The sequence below is a fragment of the Gekko japonicus genome, unplaced genomic scaffold (genome assembly GCF_001447785.1).
Source record: "Gekko japonicus isolate JY-2015 unplaced genomic scaffold, Gekko_japonicus_V1.1 scaffold1138, whole genome shotgun sequence".
Taxonomy (NCBI): Eukaryota; Metazoa; Chordata; class Lepidosauria; order Squamata; family Gekkonidae; genus Gekko; species Gekko japonicus.
The window spans coordinates 473,483-490,043 of NW_015170923.1; the positions used below are offsets into that span (position 1 = coordinate 473,483).

At 57.0% G+C, this 16,561-nt stretch overlaps 1 protein-coding gene and 1 long non-coding RNA gene across 2 annotated transcripts in view; one reads left to right on the forward strand and one right to left on the reverse strand.

Moving 5' to 3' along the window:
• The window catches only part of DSCAML1 (Down syndrome cell adhesion molecule like 1), a 290,951-nt gene extending 282,589 nt beyond the window's left edge, over positions 1–8,362 (forward strand). Inside the window, exons 29-33 of the mRNA XM_015418776.1 lie at positions 2,604–2,722; positions 3,288–3,440; positions 5,283–5,477; positions 5,712–6,023; positions 7,899–8,362. Of these exons, the coding sequence (XP_015274262.1) occupies positions 2,604–2,722; positions 3,288–3,440; positions 5,283–5,477; positions 5,712–6,023; positions 7,899–8,362 (1,243 nt within the window). The remainder of the gene's footprint in view (positions 1–2,603; positions 2,723–3,287; positions 3,441–5,282; positions 5,478–5,711; positions 6,024–7,898) is intronic.
• A 2,557-nt stretch (positions 8,363–10,919) lies between these two features.
• LOC107116782 lies at positions 10,920–14,170 on the reverse strand. Its single transcript, XR_001482718.1, has 3 exons — positions 14,101–14,170; positions 12,355–12,406; positions 10,920–11,064 (listed from the first exon to the last, which is right to left on the reverse strand). It is a non-coding gene; the product is annotated as an uncharacterized LOC107116782 (long non-coding RNA).
• Between the last annotated feature and the right edge of the window lie 2,391 nt (positions 14,171–16,561).

The window sequence follows — 16,561 nt, forward strand, 5'->3', positions numbered from 1 at the left end:
CCAGCAGCCTAAATTTCTCCTTCAGGACCTCACAACTGCATTTCCCCACATAGTTGGTGCCGACATGCACCACGACCACTGGCTCCTCCCCAGCACTATCTACCAGCCTATCTAAAACACGCGTAATGTCCGCTACCTTCGCACCAGGCAGGCAAGTCACCATACGGTCAATACGTGGGTTTGCCACCCAGCTGTCTACCTGCCTAAGGATCGAATCACCAACTACCAAAAGCCCCCCTCCCACCCTGCCCAGGGATGGTTCCTTGGTGCAAAAGGATACCCGCTCACCAGCTGGGGAAGAGGTGCCTTCTGAGGGCACATTCCCCTTATCCTCAGCACGGTGCCCTGTTTCTCCAAGACCCTCATGCTCCCTGACAGCGGCAGGGCTGCCAGATCTAGAGTGGGACATATCTATCACATCCCCGAGAGTCTTTTCTGTGCGCCTAACTGACTGTCTCTGCTTCTCCAGGTCAGCCACCTTGGCCTCAAGGGAGCAAACACGTTCCCTGAGAACCAGGAGCTCCTTGCACCGAGCACACACCCAAGACTTCTGTCCAGTGGGCAGATAGTCATACATGTGACACTCCGTGCAAAACACTGGATAGCCCCGAACCCCCTGCTGGCATTCTGGCTTCATAATTCTTTTAAAATAAGTAAATATAATCCCCCTTTTAAAACCCTTTGTATTTATGTGATTTTTCTTGTCAAAGTCAAATTACTTTATGGGGAAGACAAAGAGCCTAGGGCCTTGGCTTTCTGGCTCTTCTTGGGCTTCTTACAGAGTCCCTAGGCTAAGAGCCACAGGCAAAGAGCCGTTTAGCTCGGACTTCGGCTCGAGCCTCTGGCAAGGTGCTTTCTTAAATACTGAATTACAGTCAATCACAGTCAAACAATGCCCCTTCCTCTCCCTCTCTCAAGCAGCCAGGACTCTGCAACAACTCTAAGTGCTTTCACACACTCCCAAACACAGTCCTCCCACACAATATCCTTAGCTGAATCCCCTCAGCTGAAAGCAAGTAAAAAAACACCCCTCTAGCAGCTCTGTCTCCTGCTCAGAGCTCAGCTGGGTCTCCCATGCCGGTAGATTTCTGGATCTCCCATGCCGGAGAACGGTATCCCCAGTCAGGGGGCTGATACCTGCCCCCCCGCCCCCCGACAGCTGAGAGGCTCCTACATACATACCAAACCTAACAACCCACACCTTCTATTCTGATGGTCTACTGGGTCATGGGAAGGGAAATATTTGCAAAAGCTTTGCTGCAATTTTCATTTATTTAAAATATTTCCATTAGTTGCTATATAATATAGCTTATTTTAGGGACTAGTATAGGTGTCTGTACAGAAACACACACATTTCATATTAATTTCCATTAGTTGCTATATAATATAGCTTATTTTAGGAACTAGTATAGGTGTCTGTACAGAAACACACATTTCATATTAAACAACAAAAGGAAAATACATTGAACCACTGATTTGTAGTATCAAATTTTGCTGACCTTCTCAAAAGTTCTACGTAAGTAGGTTCTAGACCCAGTTTCCACCTGGCCACTCTCCCGAGGCCCTCCGAGACCCGGCCTTGACCTGCCTGTCCTGGGCCTGGGGGCACAGAAACACCTCCTGGCAGCTCGTCCACCGGCCCATGAGACTTCAGTGCTCTGTGGCAGCTCACCCAGCTCTTCAGCCCCAGCTTCCCACACAGTCAGCCTGCACAGGGACCGTAGGCAGGATTTTTGAATGGGGGGGGGCTTTAAATGAGCCAGGGGGCACCCTGCACCTCCCCCCAAGGGAGCGCCCAAAAAAATAAAAAAATGGAAGTCGGGGGGGGGCCTGGATGGGAAGTCAGGAGGTGCCTTGGCGGTAAGTTGGGGGGCGGGCCCCGGGATGCCCCCCACTGTAGCCACGGGCCTGAGCCTGTGCCCTCCCAGGGCTGTGACGCCTGAGGCACCTCCCAGGGCTGGCTGGCTGGGTGGGGGTGTTGTCAGCTGGGACCCTGTTGGTATTTGTGTGCGCTGTGTGGGGCAGACTTCCACCCCTAGCCCACCCTCCCCATGCCCACCTTCACAAGGCTGACTCGGTTATTTCTTCAGAAGAGGGGTTAAAAAAAATAAATACGTTGGATAGAAGTGCCGCCTGGTCCATGATCTCCTAACCTCTTCCTGGATGCAGAACAAATGAGCCGTCCGAAGCAGCCCCCCCGGTTCATCCCGCCTTTCCCCACCCCTCCTGCTTCGCCAGCTTCTCCCGATGGGGGGCGGGCGTGACCTCGTGAGGGTCCAGGGGCAACCCGTAGCAGTCCCTCCCCCGCCCATGTCCGTATGGACTCAGATCTGCAGGAAGTCCGACTGGGCCGCTTCTCCCTTCGAAGTCCTCCCAAGACAGCCCAGCCATTCCACATCCAAGCCTCTTACTGGGAGAGGCTGGCGTGCTTCCCGGCTGGTCTGAGGGCCCCCGGAGGAGCCTCTTGCGTGGAAACGGTCCAGCCAGGCCCGCGTGTGCTAAAGAGAGAAATCCTGCCCAAGGGCCATTTTCCCAAGGGGAGCTGGGGCTCTCCACTTCCCTGTGGCCCCACCCTGGTTGACCTCTGCTCCTCTCCTTCGCAGTAAGAATAACCGCAGTTTCGACACACCAGTGAAGGGCCCCCCACAAGGTCCTCGGCTGCACATTGACATTCCCCGGGTCCAGCTCCTCATCGAGGACAAGGAAGGCATCAAGCAGATTGGTGAGCGTGCCCTCAGGCCCCCCCGGGGGGGGAGATGCTGAAACACACCCACCCACCCCCCGCTGTCCACTCACCAGACCACCGAGTACAGTCTTCCCCGGGGCTGGGAGGGACCTCGGGGGTTGTCACGCCAAGGGGACTAGGGAGGGAGGCTAATGCAGCTGTTTGCAGCTGGGTCGACTGGGACCCTCACTTTCTTGCACCATGGGCTGGCCAGACGCCCCCCCCCCACCTTCCTGGAGGCTGCAGACAGCACCCTGCCCTCTGGCCCAGCCCTGGCTGGGGGGACAGCCTCGCGGGAACTCCTCTTCAACCCCACGAGTGCCAAGCAGACATAGTTACTCTGGCGTTACTCTGTGTTCAGACAGTGCTGTAGCATGCCAGGCGGGGTGGGGGCACGGGACACACTGCAAGGACAGGGAGGGAAAGGCCTGCTGAGCCTTCGGCGGCGGGGACCTGCAGCGCACGCTTGAGGAGGAGCCCCCCACTGGACCAACTGAGCATTTCCCACAGGGGTTTGCTAACAGTGGGGGATACAGCCCATTTCCTGCTCTCTCTTCCACAGGAGATGACAAAGCGACCATGCCCGTGACTGACACGGAGTTCAACCAGGCTGTGAACCCTCAAAGCTTCTGTACGGGTGTTTCCCTGCACCACCCGGCACTAATCCAGAACACAGGGCCTCTGATCGATATGTCCGACATCCGCCCCGGCACAAGTGAGTACCCTCCAACGCCGTGCTCTGCTCCTGAGCGAGGAACGGCCCTCTCCCATCTCAGAAGCGGCTTCGCACAACCAGCACCCCAGCCAAGGAGTGTCCAAGCACGGGGTGGGCTCGGGACCCCATGGGGCACTCTAGGTCAGACTTTTCCACAGCTAGACCCTCTTGGGGGCTCCCAGCTCACAAGGATGCGTGTCAGCTCAGGAGCCCTGCCGAGCGGGGTGGAGCCCGGCTGCATCTGCGGAGAGAAGGAGCTCTGCTGGGTCAGGCCAGCCCCAGCCCTCGGGTCAGGTGCTTCTGGGAGTCCCCTTGGCACGCGGGGGCCACAGCCCTACTGCTTGGCAGTGCCACGTTGCCATCACCCCTGATCGACGACTTGGCCTCCGTGGGCTTCTCGGCTTCCTCTGTCGAGCCACCCCTCCTGGCAGCCCTGCGGGGCAGCAGAGCACCCTAATGGATCCAGGTCGGGGGGGGGGCACCGCCTGGGTGATGGTCCCAGCAGGGCCAGAGTGCGTGGGGGGGGGGACAGCAGAAAAGAGGACTGTTTGGGTCCCCTTCCCGAGTCACAGCAGAACCCGCCCACGCCCACTGTTGCAGAAAGAGAGCCCTGGCGGGAGGATGCGTGCCGAAAGGACTGCCCTTCACTGGGGGAGGGGGAACAAGCGCACACAAGCACCGCTGGACAAGAAGGGCGAGGCGGGGGCTGCGACTCCCCCTCCAAGGAAAGGCAGGGGTTAGCGGAAGGCCGGGACAGCCCCTTGGGGTGGCTGGATCTGCGTGTCCCGCTTTAAAATAACGCTTCCGAAGGACTTGACAGCACCACTCCTCAGTTGACAAAAGCAGGTGAAACCAAGAGGGCGGGGGCCTGCGGAAGCACCGCTTCCTTTGACCCACAACTGCATCAGCCCTTGCTCTTGGTACCCCCCCCTTCAGAGGCCACAGATCAGTTGTCGTCAGCAGGTCCTTTTCTACAGGGGCACCAACAGGGTGGATCGGCCTCCCCGCTGGTCCTGGCTGTAGGACTTCCATCCACTCCGGCTAGGCCTTCGTTTTTATTGTGTGCTTCTCTTCCCCATGGTGTGTTCGACTGCCTCATTTGTATTATCGTGGTAGTTGTCAGTAAGGGATGCTTCTCTTAACTTTTTAATCGTTTTATTGTTTTTATGCTTGTTTTAATTGTTTCATGTACCCAGCCTGTCTGAGGGCTCTTCAGGACATCTGTCTGATTTTCAAAGTGCATTGGGGGGGGATTGGGGGGGGCGGGGGCCTTCCTGTGCTTTTTCCTGTTGATTGATTGGTGTACTGTGCTTTGTTTTCAGCTTGCCGTTGCTTTGCTGAGAGCCGGCCGTGGGGAGGTGGTTAAGAGCAGTGGGCTCTCATCTGGAGAACCGGGTTTGATTCCCCTCTCCTCCACATGAAGCCTGCTGGGTGACCTTGGGCCAGTCACCGTTCTCTCAGAGCTGTTCTCTCAGCCCCACCTGCCTCACAAGGTGCCTGTTGTGGGGAGAGGAAGGGAAGGTGATGGTGTAAGCTGCTTTGAGGCTCCTCAGGGTAGAGAAAAGTGGGGTATAAAAAACAACTCTTCTTCTTCTCTTCTTGCTAGCCACCTTGACTCTTAAGGCGATAAAACAGGGAATCTTATTTTTAAATGAAGCTTGCCCGCCACTGTGGGAAAGTGGACGCAGGGGTCGATGGCCCTCGGTCTGGTCCTGCAGGCCGGTCTCTGGTCCTTCCCTTGGCCTCCGGTGCAGGCGGCTGCACTGCCTCCCTCACTGTGTTCCTCCTCCGCTTCCCAAGGGCAGATGAGACTCATTCCCTTCTGCGGCATTCGTCTTCCAGACCCTGTTTCCAGGAAAAGTGTCAAGTCTGTGCACAGCGCCAGGAACCGGTACTCCAGCCAGTGGACACTCAGCAAGTGCCAGGCCTCGACCCCAGCACGGACCCTCACCTCCGACTGGAGGACCGTCGGGTCCCAGCATGGCATCACGGTGACGGAGAGCGACAGCTACAGCGCCAGCCTGTCTCAGGACACGGGTGAGGGAAGAGCACGTGCCGGGGGTGGGGAGGGGGCCTTGCCCAGGCTGCCGCCAGTTTGCCCGGTCTCCGCAGCACCTCCGTTCCTGGGCCGGGGGAGGGCCCCCTGCAGGAAGAGTCTCCGTAACCTTCCTGGGGAGTTGTGTGGGGCAGGAGACGTTCCGAGTGGTGCCCTGACACGGGCCAAGTCCAGGGTCGGTGCAAGCCCCCCACTCTCCCTCCTTGCCCCCTTAGACAAAGGACGGAACAGCATGGTGTCCACAGAGAGTGCCTCATCCACGTACGAGGAGCTGGCACGTGCCTACGAGCACGCCAAACTGGAGGAGCAGCTGCAGCATGCCAAGTTCGAGATCACGGAGTGCTTCATCTCAGACAGCTCCTCGGACCAGATGACCACGGGCACCAATGAGAATGCAGATAGCATGACATCCATGAGCACGCCCTCGGAGCCGGGCATCTGCCGCTTCACTGCCTCACCCCCCAAGCCACAAGACAGTGACCGTGGCAAGAGTGTAGCCGTGCCCATCCCTCACAGAGCAAACAAAAGTGAGTACGGAGCAGTGGCTGGGGGCCGGCACACTCCCCTCCCCGAGCCCAGCCTGGCACGGCTACACCTGGCGCCGGCAGCCTGGAGGGAGAGCGCCGACCCCCGTCTCAAGCACGCCAGAGTCACTCCCTGCTGGGGGGAGGGGGGCACCCTCGCAGTCTGTCCACGGGGCCAAGAGGAAGGGTCTTCATGCAGCTGGAGTACATCGCATCAGTGCTCCCGCCAAGCTGTGAGGTCCGGTGAGCAAAACCCCCCCCTTTGTGAGCTGCTGGCATTAAGGTTGTGAGCCAGTGATTGGGCGGCTGCTGCATGAATGAGTTTGCTCCACAGCCCCATCCTCCCTGAGCTGGGACAAAAATGCGTGAGCCAGAGGCTAAAAACCTGTGAGCTAGCTCACACTGACTCAGCTTAGAGGGAACACCGCAACACTTATCCGGAGGCCACCAATAAGTCCTGTGGTTAAAAGATTGTTTTCTTGTACCAGACGGAGTCTGTTTTCTTTAAAAAACTTGTTTTCAGTAACCTACAAAATAGAAATGAGAATTTTTGATTTTTTAAAAAAATCCCCAATAAGAACAACTATTAGTCAAACAGCAAAATTTACTGACTGTAGTAGTGATATGGGAAGTAAACTTTGCAGTTTAGCTAATGAACCCTTGTTTACTCATTGGGTTCTTTAAAAACAATCAAAAATTATGATGAATGTTTTATATGGTAAGCTCCTTTACACATTTTCTCCCTGCAGCCTTTTTGGCTATTTCTGTTTTTATTTGCTTGTAGGTTTCATTTCCCACCCCCACCCATACGCCCGAGTAGGGCTGCCAAGTCCCCCCAGGGGGGGTGGATTTCCCCCCGCTTTGGAGGCTTTGGAGGCCCGATTTCCGCCGCCGTGGAATCGGGCCCCGGGGGAAAACCCACCCCGGCGTGCACGTCAGCCGGATGTGACGTGATGACGCCGGGCACGCTGGGGGCAGGGCCACAGCCATTTGAGGGGAGCCCCCCGCCGCAAGGAGAAACAGGTTTGGCAACCCTACACCCGAGTGTGTAACTAGCCCTGTTCCCAAGTTACAGGGAATGTATGTACAATATGTGTGCAGCCTCCACCTTGCTGTTCTTAGCATGTCTGCCAAGTAATTCTCTGGTTACAGTCGCTGCGTGTACACCTGACTGTGGGATACAAACCCCATGTTTATCCCGGTGCTGCCCCCCCATCTCATTCGTAAAGAGAACACACATTGGCGGCTCTTTCTTAAAAGGGATCCTTGTAAGGTGTGGTCAGGGCAAGAAAGTTGTGTGTGTGTGTGTGGGGGGGGGATATTTTAGGCTCAGCCAGGGGTTTCGAGGTGGCAGAGGAGCTTCTTTCTCTGCCAGCGCTTGAGACATTTTGGGCGCTTTCTGTGCAGTGAGGCTTTGCGGCTGTGGCCCTCCCTGACTGGCCACACCTGTCCTGCAGAAGCGTGGTGGTCTTGGGCTGGGGGGGTCGTGGTGGGTGGGAGGTGGAGCCGTTTCTCTCCTGACTGAGGAGACGGAGGGGAGCTGCAGGCTGGTCATGCGGAGGCTGGAGTGACCCTGTTCTGCAGCCGGTGCTCGGCGTCTTGAGCAATGCTCCCTCTAAGCTGTGGAGTCTTGTGAGCAAAAATCCTACTTTGTGAGCTCCTGGCATTAAAGTTGTGAGCCAGCGATCTGGCTACTGCATAAATTAGTTTGCTCTGGAGCCACCCTTCCTGAGCTGAGACAAAAATGTGTGAGCCGGAGGCTAAAAATCTGTGAGCTAGCTCACACTAACTCAGCTTAGAGGGAACACTGGTCTTGAGTTTGGGTTCCCCCCCCCCCCCCCCCCGTGTGCCTCACCAGCTTCTTTCCGCCTCCCACAGGTGACTACTGCAACTTGCCCTTGTACGTGAAATCCGAAGCATTCTTCCGGAAGCCGGACCACCCTGAGCCCTGTCCAGTGGTGCCCCCTCGGGAGGCCTCCATCCGGAACTTGGCTCGGGCCTATCACACGCAAGCAAGGCACCTGACGCTAGACGCCAGCAGCAAAGCCTTGGCGGTGCCACATGGGAACGCAGCCACAACCACTTTACCTCAGCGAACTCTCCCTATGCCGGGCTTGCCAAGCACGGCCACTCCTGCCGCCGCTGCCGCCGCCGCTGCCCCCATCGCAGCCCCTGCCTCAGGCACAGACCCCACCCCTGCCCCCAGCGTGGAGCCCCGTCTGCCTCCCACCACCAAAATGGGGGGGTCCAGAGACTCACTTCTAGAAATGAGCACGTCTGGGATAGGGAGGGCGCAAAAGCAAGGAGCTGGCACCTACTCCAAATCCTATACCCTGGTGTAGCAGTCAACGCAAGCCAACACAGACTTTTGCTCTTTTCCTGCATTATTTATATTGAAATAAAATAAGCTCTTGTACAGAATGGACTTCTTTTTGTATAAATAAAACTATTTTCTTCTTCTCCCAACTTGGGGCAAACAAGTCGGCCAGGGGTGCGAGGCATTTGGAACTGTGTGTGTGTGTCTCTCTCTCTCTCTCACTGGATTTTTGTTCTGTGTTGCAGACATTGGCAGGGGCACACAAGAGGAGCACTGTGTGCCTTTTCTCTCTTCCCTCCCCACCCCCACAACTGAGCCACCCAGCTGTTGGTTTTGAAGAGACTCCTTTGAGACTTGCATGTTGTTTTACTGTTTGGAGAACATTGGGACTTGCTTTGATTTGCATCTGCCTCTGTGTTAATACCTTTTTCTATCTAAAAAGCAGCACAGTGTGCAATAAAAGTTATGTTTCTATAACAGCGGGCTCCTTGACTGAATGGACTGTTAATGCAGCTGTGCTGGGCAGCCGTTGTGGCAGAACACACTGGGCACACGGAAGCTGACCTCCATAGGCCCGGAGCACAAAGCCCCAGGCCAGCTGCAGAAATCCGGCTTGACCAACGCTTGCACCCAGTGGGCAGTGAGATTAATCCCCAGCCCACTTCCTGCCTCCCTCCTTCCCCGGGGGGGTGGGGTGGGGGCAGAATCCTGAGGCACCTGCTGCTCTGCTAGCGGGAAGTGCGGGAGGAGTCTTCAGCTGGTTTCTCGTTCCCCTGTGCAGGAGACAGGAACAAGCAGGCAGGGCCCAGCCTGCAAGGGCCAAAACCAAAGACCTGGTCTTGAATTCTTATGGGTCACCCCGGGTGAATGTGGCTCTTCAGCTTCCCCTCTGAGAGAGAAGAGCCAGTTTGTTGTTGAGCAGGCACCAAGTTCAACTTACTTCTGTATCCTCCGACCCTCCAAGCCCTCCTCTCCTTTGTAAAAGTGTGTGTGTGTGTGTGGGGGGAGTGTGCCAACGCTTGCACCTCATCAGCCAATTCTTGTTACAGAAAAAAGTGCCCTTCCCCAGCGGGTGGCTGTAGAAAGAAGACAGTTCGGCTTGTCTCCTTGGACCCTCGAAAGTACAGGGCCAGCCTGAGGTGCAAGCAGCAAAGCTACATGTAGCCTGGGATAGTAAAACATTTGCAGGGCGTTCTCTAACAACAGGCCAGCAATGGTGTGATGGATGGTCCTCCCCCGCCCCGCCCCCCCCCGCACAGATCGAGCCCCAGCTACACTGCAGCTGCCCTTCAGCTGATGACAAGCGCTTGGCTTCAGAGGCCTCTGTGCACGGAATCCCCAAGGCAGGAGCCACAGAGACTGAAATGCACAGCTAGAGGGAGGGGGGATCCCCACCTGGGCAGCAGGATGCGTGCCATGGGAGGAGGCAAACTGGACCAGGCTCAGCTGTGTACAAAGAAGCTTATGACAAGAGGGTGAAGGAACTGGGTACATTCAGGCTGACAAAGTCAGAAGGACCGTCCCACGCAAGAGGGCAAAGACTTATTCTCTGCTGCTCCAGAGGACAACACTAGCTCTATGGGGCTAAGGTGCAGATAGATAACTCTCAGCTGAATATTATATTATATGGCCAGGGGCCTGCCTGTCTTTGAGACCACCTCTCCCCATATGAGCCCCCGTAGGAAACTGCGTTTTACAAACCAGCATCTCCTGGTAGTCCCCGGCCCTAGGGACGCCCAACTTGCCACAACCAACTGTTGGGTGGAACGAGCTGCCTTATGGGATCAGGGCCCTGCGGGACCAGTGACAGTTCTGCAGGGCCTGTAAGACAGAGCTCTTCTGCAGGGCCTTTAGTTGAGCTGGCGGGCATTCACCTTGTTCTGCCCCCCCCCCCCAGTGACCGCAGACCCTAGAAGCCAACTGGAATCACAGCATCACAGGAATTATTCAATGTCTTTTGAGGCACGTTGTTGCTTTAGAGTGTTGTGATTTTATTGATTTTATTGGATTTTTTGAAATCTGTTTTTATTGTAAATCTGCACTAGCTGCGGATCTATATGTTTGGAACCTGCCCTGAGCCTACAATGTGGGGAGGGCAGGATATAAGTCTAAGGAAATAAATAAATAACTGAATGAAAAACTTCCTAAAAGTGAAAGCGGGCAGATAATGGAACCTAATATTTTCCCTCACTGAAAGGCTTCAAGCAGAAGCCAGGAAACCCACTGTGGCGAGTACGCAAGCTGTGGATTTCCTGGCTGGAAGACTGGAGCCCTGTGGCCCTTGGACCCTCCCACAAGGGCACACACACACACAGCAAGCACGCACCCATGGGGCACGGCACGCGCTCCTGCCAAAGGCTGACGAGGAAGCTGCAAGCGACTTGCCAGGCGTCATCAGAGAAACAGCCAGACCAGTCAGGCGATCCTGCACGAGGAGGCGTGGCACAGGCCTGGCTACACAACGAGCACTCGCGGCCCAGTGTGAGCAAGCTCCACCCCTCACCTCCCGCCAGGTCTGACCTGCCTCCCCGAAAACCCCAAGCCCACACAGCACTTGCTTGTCAAAACAAAAAGGAGTCGGGGCAGAGAAGACGCCGTGGGCTGCGCTCTACTTTCCCTGCTTGTGCTGCTGGTATTTGTGGTCGTGAGTCCGGATGGTCACTGCGGCCCTCTCTGCTGGATCGCTCAGCTCCTCACTCTCACTGCTGGGTGCTGCACTGCCGTCACCTGAGGAGGACACAGAGGAGGAGGAGGAGGAAGAACAACAACGCCACAGGGTCACAGGAGCAGCACTGCCCTCTCCACATTGCCAGCCAATCCCCACCTGTGTGTGCAAGTGTGTGTGTGTGTGTGGGGGGGTGTCTCTCTTCAAAAGCTCCTTGCACCTGAGGCAGGCTGGTTCAGGCCCAAGCCAGACCACCTGACTCGCCTTCCCCGGTCACAAAGGAGCCGTGGGGAACTCCCCTTTAGAGAGCTGCGGGAGACTCATTCTGCTCAGGACTGTGAGGAGGAGTGCCTTGGGGTGGTGTTATTTGCCCCCTTTTGGAGATGATGTGCTTGCACAGAATACTGCAGGAGCCTGGCCTCGACTCGTTTTGCCAGAACACCTAGTCTGAGCGCCTCTGAGAGGAAGCGCAGCCTCAGCACCCGCTCCCTGGCACAAGTGGCAGTGGCCAGCCCGGCCGGCCGGCCCTCGGGAGGAGCGGGGGCACCATGGAGGCAGCAGAATGGGGGACGGGACCCGGACTTCCCAGGGGGCCACTTCCCACAGGGCGGCCACAGTCGCATGTCCAGGATCGCTGGACACTCACACAGACACCACCGCTAAAGCCTGCTCTGATAAAAGCATACTCCTTGGGCACAGCAGGCCGCTTGCTGGCATCCCGAGCGTGCCCGCTGACAGGCCGCAGGGCGAAGCCTTGTTCTCCTGAAGCCCGGCAGTGCTCCTCACCACCAGACAAATCAAGGCCTTCAGCGGCACAGCCCCCTCCCACTCGGGCGTGCACGGAGTTAGGGGGTCCAGAAGGCCAAGAGAGCCGTTCCAGCAGCATCCAACTGCAGCAGCCTAAATTCTGCAAACAGTTCCACAGCAATCCCAGTCAACCACACAGATTATTCTCATTGGCTCATGTGCGGGGGGCGGGGGCAGGGGGGGCGGAGCAGCATTCTCTCGTCTTTCCATCCTGCTCATCTCCTTTCATCCGATTATAGTGCAAAAGCCACTGAGAATAGCAGCAGGAAAATCCATTTTACTCAGGACATGACTTTGAGCTGCTACTATCAATTCTAACGGGGGGGGGGGAACCCATGGAGGAGGTGGCAGTTGCACGCACAAGGAGCAAACCCCTCCCCATAACACGCCGCAGGGAATTCCTGCAGGCAAAATGGTCAGTCTTAGAGAGAGAGAGAGAGAGAGAGAGACGGACGGAGACCGCCTCATGATGCTAGTGGGCCAGTGAGAAATGCTTCCCACTTGACCTTTTGGCCTTAAAATCACTGCTTGACATTTGACCTCACCTTTCCGTCCTGGAATTGAATAGATGCTGTTGTGCCGAGAACTCCCTCCTTTCTGGAAAGAACAAGAAGCAGAGTCCACATGAGCAGCACAGTTCCATTCCCTCCTTGCTTCTGTTACAGAGCCACCCACAGCTCACGTCGGCTTCCCTGATCCCCCATCCAAGCACTGCCGGGACCCTGACCTGCTTGGTGTTTCAGCCAGGTTCCTGCCTCCTGGGGACCTGAAAACCTACCTGGGACAAGAAGGTGGATGCTGCTAGTCGAGCTCTCTGTGGCCCACCAGAGGCCTCGCAGTCTTCACCAAGCAAGTCATTACTGCTCTTGGAACGTGGATTTGATTTGGTTTATAGCCCTCCCTCCCCTGCAAGCAGGCTCAGGGCAGGTGAACACAATACCAATACAAACAGCTCCCAGATGACATCAGGGCCCTGAGGGACCTTTTACAGTTCCACAGGGCCTGCAAGATGGAGCTCTTCCACCGGGCATTCGATTAAGGAGCCGTACCGTGGGACCCCTGGCATGACTATCACAGCCTGTGCATCGCTGGTCCGAAGGGACCGAGATAGTTCTACAATCAATGCTGACTGTACCCCATCAGGATCTGCTATTAAGATGATTTGTTATGATGTCTCACCATCAGTTTGTAACTGGGCACATGAGCACTTTGTGATTGGTTTTTAGAAATGTATTGTTTTAACTGTTTTAAATTTTAGGTAAGCTGCCCTGAGCCTACCTTGGTGGGGAGGGTGGGGTATAAACTGAATAAATAAACGAACAAATGAGAGAGGGCACGAGGAGAGGCCGGTCCAGGTGGTTACCGCGGCCCCAACCGCAGGCCAGGTAGAATAGCTCCGTTTTGCAGGCCCTGCATCAAGCCCCACGGGCCCGGATCTCACCCAGGAGAGCGTTCCCCCCAGGCCAAAAAGGCTCTGGCTCTGGTTGAGGCTAAGCGGATATCTTTTGGCCCAGGGATCACCAGAAGATTTTGATCCACTGAGCATAAGCTCTGTGGGGGACACACAGCTTGTACGTAGCTGTGGTAGTCAGACTGAGCTTGCATGTAGCTATTATGGCTGACCACCGCTGAGAGGTGTGTCTTCCTTGAGTTTGTTCTGTCAAAGCCTGCAGCAACGAATTCCAGTTCTGAGGCACACGCTGTGTGGCACACGATGGAGGCAGCTCCCAAGCTGGCAAGAGGCCAGGCTAACGGTGGCTCTGGGCCCCAAGCGCTTGCTCTGGGCGGCCACACGGTTTTGGGACTGCTGTTGCTGCAAGTGCTTAAGCAAGAGCAAGCTCGCCTTCACCCAGAGGAGTTCAGACACACTTCGGCATGACACACCGCGTGTCGCAGAACCCGAGACTGGGCATCAGGAGGACAAAGGAGCGTGCGGCTTCTGCTGTCACCACCCGGTGGCCTCAGCCCCCCCCCCCGTGCCGCTCCTCCCGCCCCCACAGGCCACAGAACCACACCTTCGCGCTCTCCTGCCTTCAGTACCCAAAGGCACCCCAACTCAGCTTGCGGCCCAAAGCTTAACTTTTTCACCATCTTAACAGGGCTTCCTTCTGAGACGGAGCTCCCGGTCCTGGCCCACCTTCCCCGGGTGGGTGTCCTCCCTCCTGGTGTCACATCCAGCCTATGAGAAGCATGTTGGCACGACCACACCTTTAAGGATCGGCAAAGAACACATCCCTAACCGGCCGAAAAGCCCCCGCAGCCGGCTGGCAAAAGAGGGGAGGCCCACCTACCTCGCTGTCTCGGCTGGTTCGCCGGCTCTGAGTCACGTACTGGACCTGCCACGGCAGGGGCTGATGCACAAGGTACGGAAGTGGCTCCTCGTGAAACAGGCCATGGCTAAACTGGGGGGGTGGGGGGGTGGGATAAGAAAGGGCTTATTAAAACGCAGAGCGGGTACTTCCCAGCATCTCCCCCCACCCCAGACTTTGTGTACACACCAGCCACCCTTCAGCAACGTGGCCCCTCATACCAAGAGTTGCAGGGGTCACTTGCCAGCTAGAAAAGGGCCAGAATAGCCCCACTGATCCAGAGCCCGCGTGGCCCGTCCCACAACCCTCTTCTGCCAGAGGCTGAGGACGCGCAACACACTTTTGCCCTTCCCGAGTCGCTTCCACTACAGGATGAAGAAATGCTTGGGAAGGACCCCTCAGAGGCCTGCCCAGCACACAACGCAGCACCCCTTCACAGGCCGGAGAGGGACTCACAGGGAGGAAGAGGAGTGCCAAAGGGCAGCGTTGGAACGCCATCCAGCCAGCCAGCCAGCCAGCCAGCCAGGCAACAAGCCAGGAAGCGGCAGGAGGGCACACCCTTTCTGCCTCCCCTGCAAAGATGACTCTTGCCTCAACCAGTGAAATGTCACTGGGGCCCAGATGAGCCCCCAGTCAGGAAGGAAGGAAGGAAGGAAGGAAGGAAGGAAACGGCTGAGGCAGGAGCAGAAACCCAGCGGCAGGAAGCCCCACCCAGAATAAAACAGCCCTTCCAATGCTCAAGGACAAGAGAATCCCTCGGCCCAGGGGCGACAGTGGCCCTTTCCTACTTCTTGCCCCTGGACAGCACGGCAGAGCTCCAGGAAGCTCCCAGTAGCTGGACTCCAAGCAGGTCACTCTTCTGGGCAGCGGGAGTCGCAGGGAAGGACCTGTCCGCCTCTGAAGTCGGGAGAGCCTTACCTGCCTCAGAGCCCGCACCACGAGGAAGAGGGCAGTCATCAGCGTGGCCAGCATGGCGAAGGAAGGAAGGAGGTCGCCTGCAAGAGGGCAGCTTGCCCGAGGTCAGCCCATGAGGAACGGCTCTTCTGGCGCTGCCACAGGGCAACCAGCCTCCAAACGACCTAATGAGCTTAGGGAGAAGGCCCGGCTGGGTGGAAATACCTCTTTGTCCTCTGGCACTTCTTCTAATCTCCGAGCTTAGGGAATGTCACATCCTCGCCTCCCCCCCCACCCCCACCCCGGCCACAAAGTAAGAGATCAGGCATTACAGGGCGGCAGAGAGGCCAGGGGCTTCATTTGCTTCCCCAGCAGGGATTAAGGGCTGAGCAAGGAGCCGAGCGCACTGCCGCTAAAAACGAGGGAAGAGCAAAACCAAACAACAACAAAAAACAGCCCCAAAAGGGCTCCTTTAGTTAACTCAAGTAATGAGCCAAAGTTCTGCGACCAATAAAAGCCGTGAGCAGAACGGTCCACCTGTTAACGAGTTGAAGCACTCGGTCTCATGGTAATGGGGAAAACGGGCAGGAGGACCAACGCTTCCCCACCCTCCTTGCAGAACAAAGCCCCTCGAACACTGGCCGCGGGGGGTAAGGGGAGTGGGGTGAAATGACCACACACCACTGCCGCAGAGACAAAAGGGACAGACCACCAGAGTTATGCAAAACAGTTCATTTAATTGGTATGCAAAATATAGCCTACAGACGAAAAGCCTTTTATTGAAGGATACACTGTGACACATGCCCCACACATGTGCCTCTTCTACTGGGGCTGCTGAACTCAGGGCAGCTGGTCAGCCCAAGTGACAGCGCTGATCCCAGCCGTCTGCAGGGAGAAAGCCCCTCTCCGAAACGCCCCCCACTGACCGTAAGGGGAGCTGCAGGAGGCAGGTCCAAGGGTGGGCCCTGCAGCAGCAGGATGGGGTGCGCAATGAGCCAGACCTGGTCACCCCCTCCAAGACAAGGGCAGGTGGACCGTGCCCACTGGACAGGGGCGGCACCAGCAGGCACAGCGCAGGGCAGGGAGATGCCCCCAACCCCGAGAGGGTCCCAGAGGAAGCGCCCCCAGGAAAGGCTGTGCTCCCAGGAAGCGAGCGTGCCGCCCTTTCGCTCTTCCATACCGCTGGCAGTGCTGCCAAAAAAGTGTTGGACTTCAGCATCAGCCGGGTGGGCAACACAGAAGGAACATGCCCACACAGCCGTCCACAGCCCCAAAAGACCAGCTTCTGTCACGGGGAATACTGCAGTCACCAGCTCTCACCTCCTGGCAGGAGCAGGTCCCCGTTCTGACAATGGCTCCCCAGAATCTGGAGGGGCTGGGGAGAACTGGGCGCCATGTGGCCGCCAGCAGCTGGGCCAAGCCTCGCTCTGCTCTTCGCAGTCACGGGAAACGGTGGGCGAAGCTGAGAGCACCCGTCTATATCACCCAGAGGACCGCTGGGCCCGACACCCTGTGGCCGGGGGGGGGGGGGGGGGGGGGGGGGGGGGAC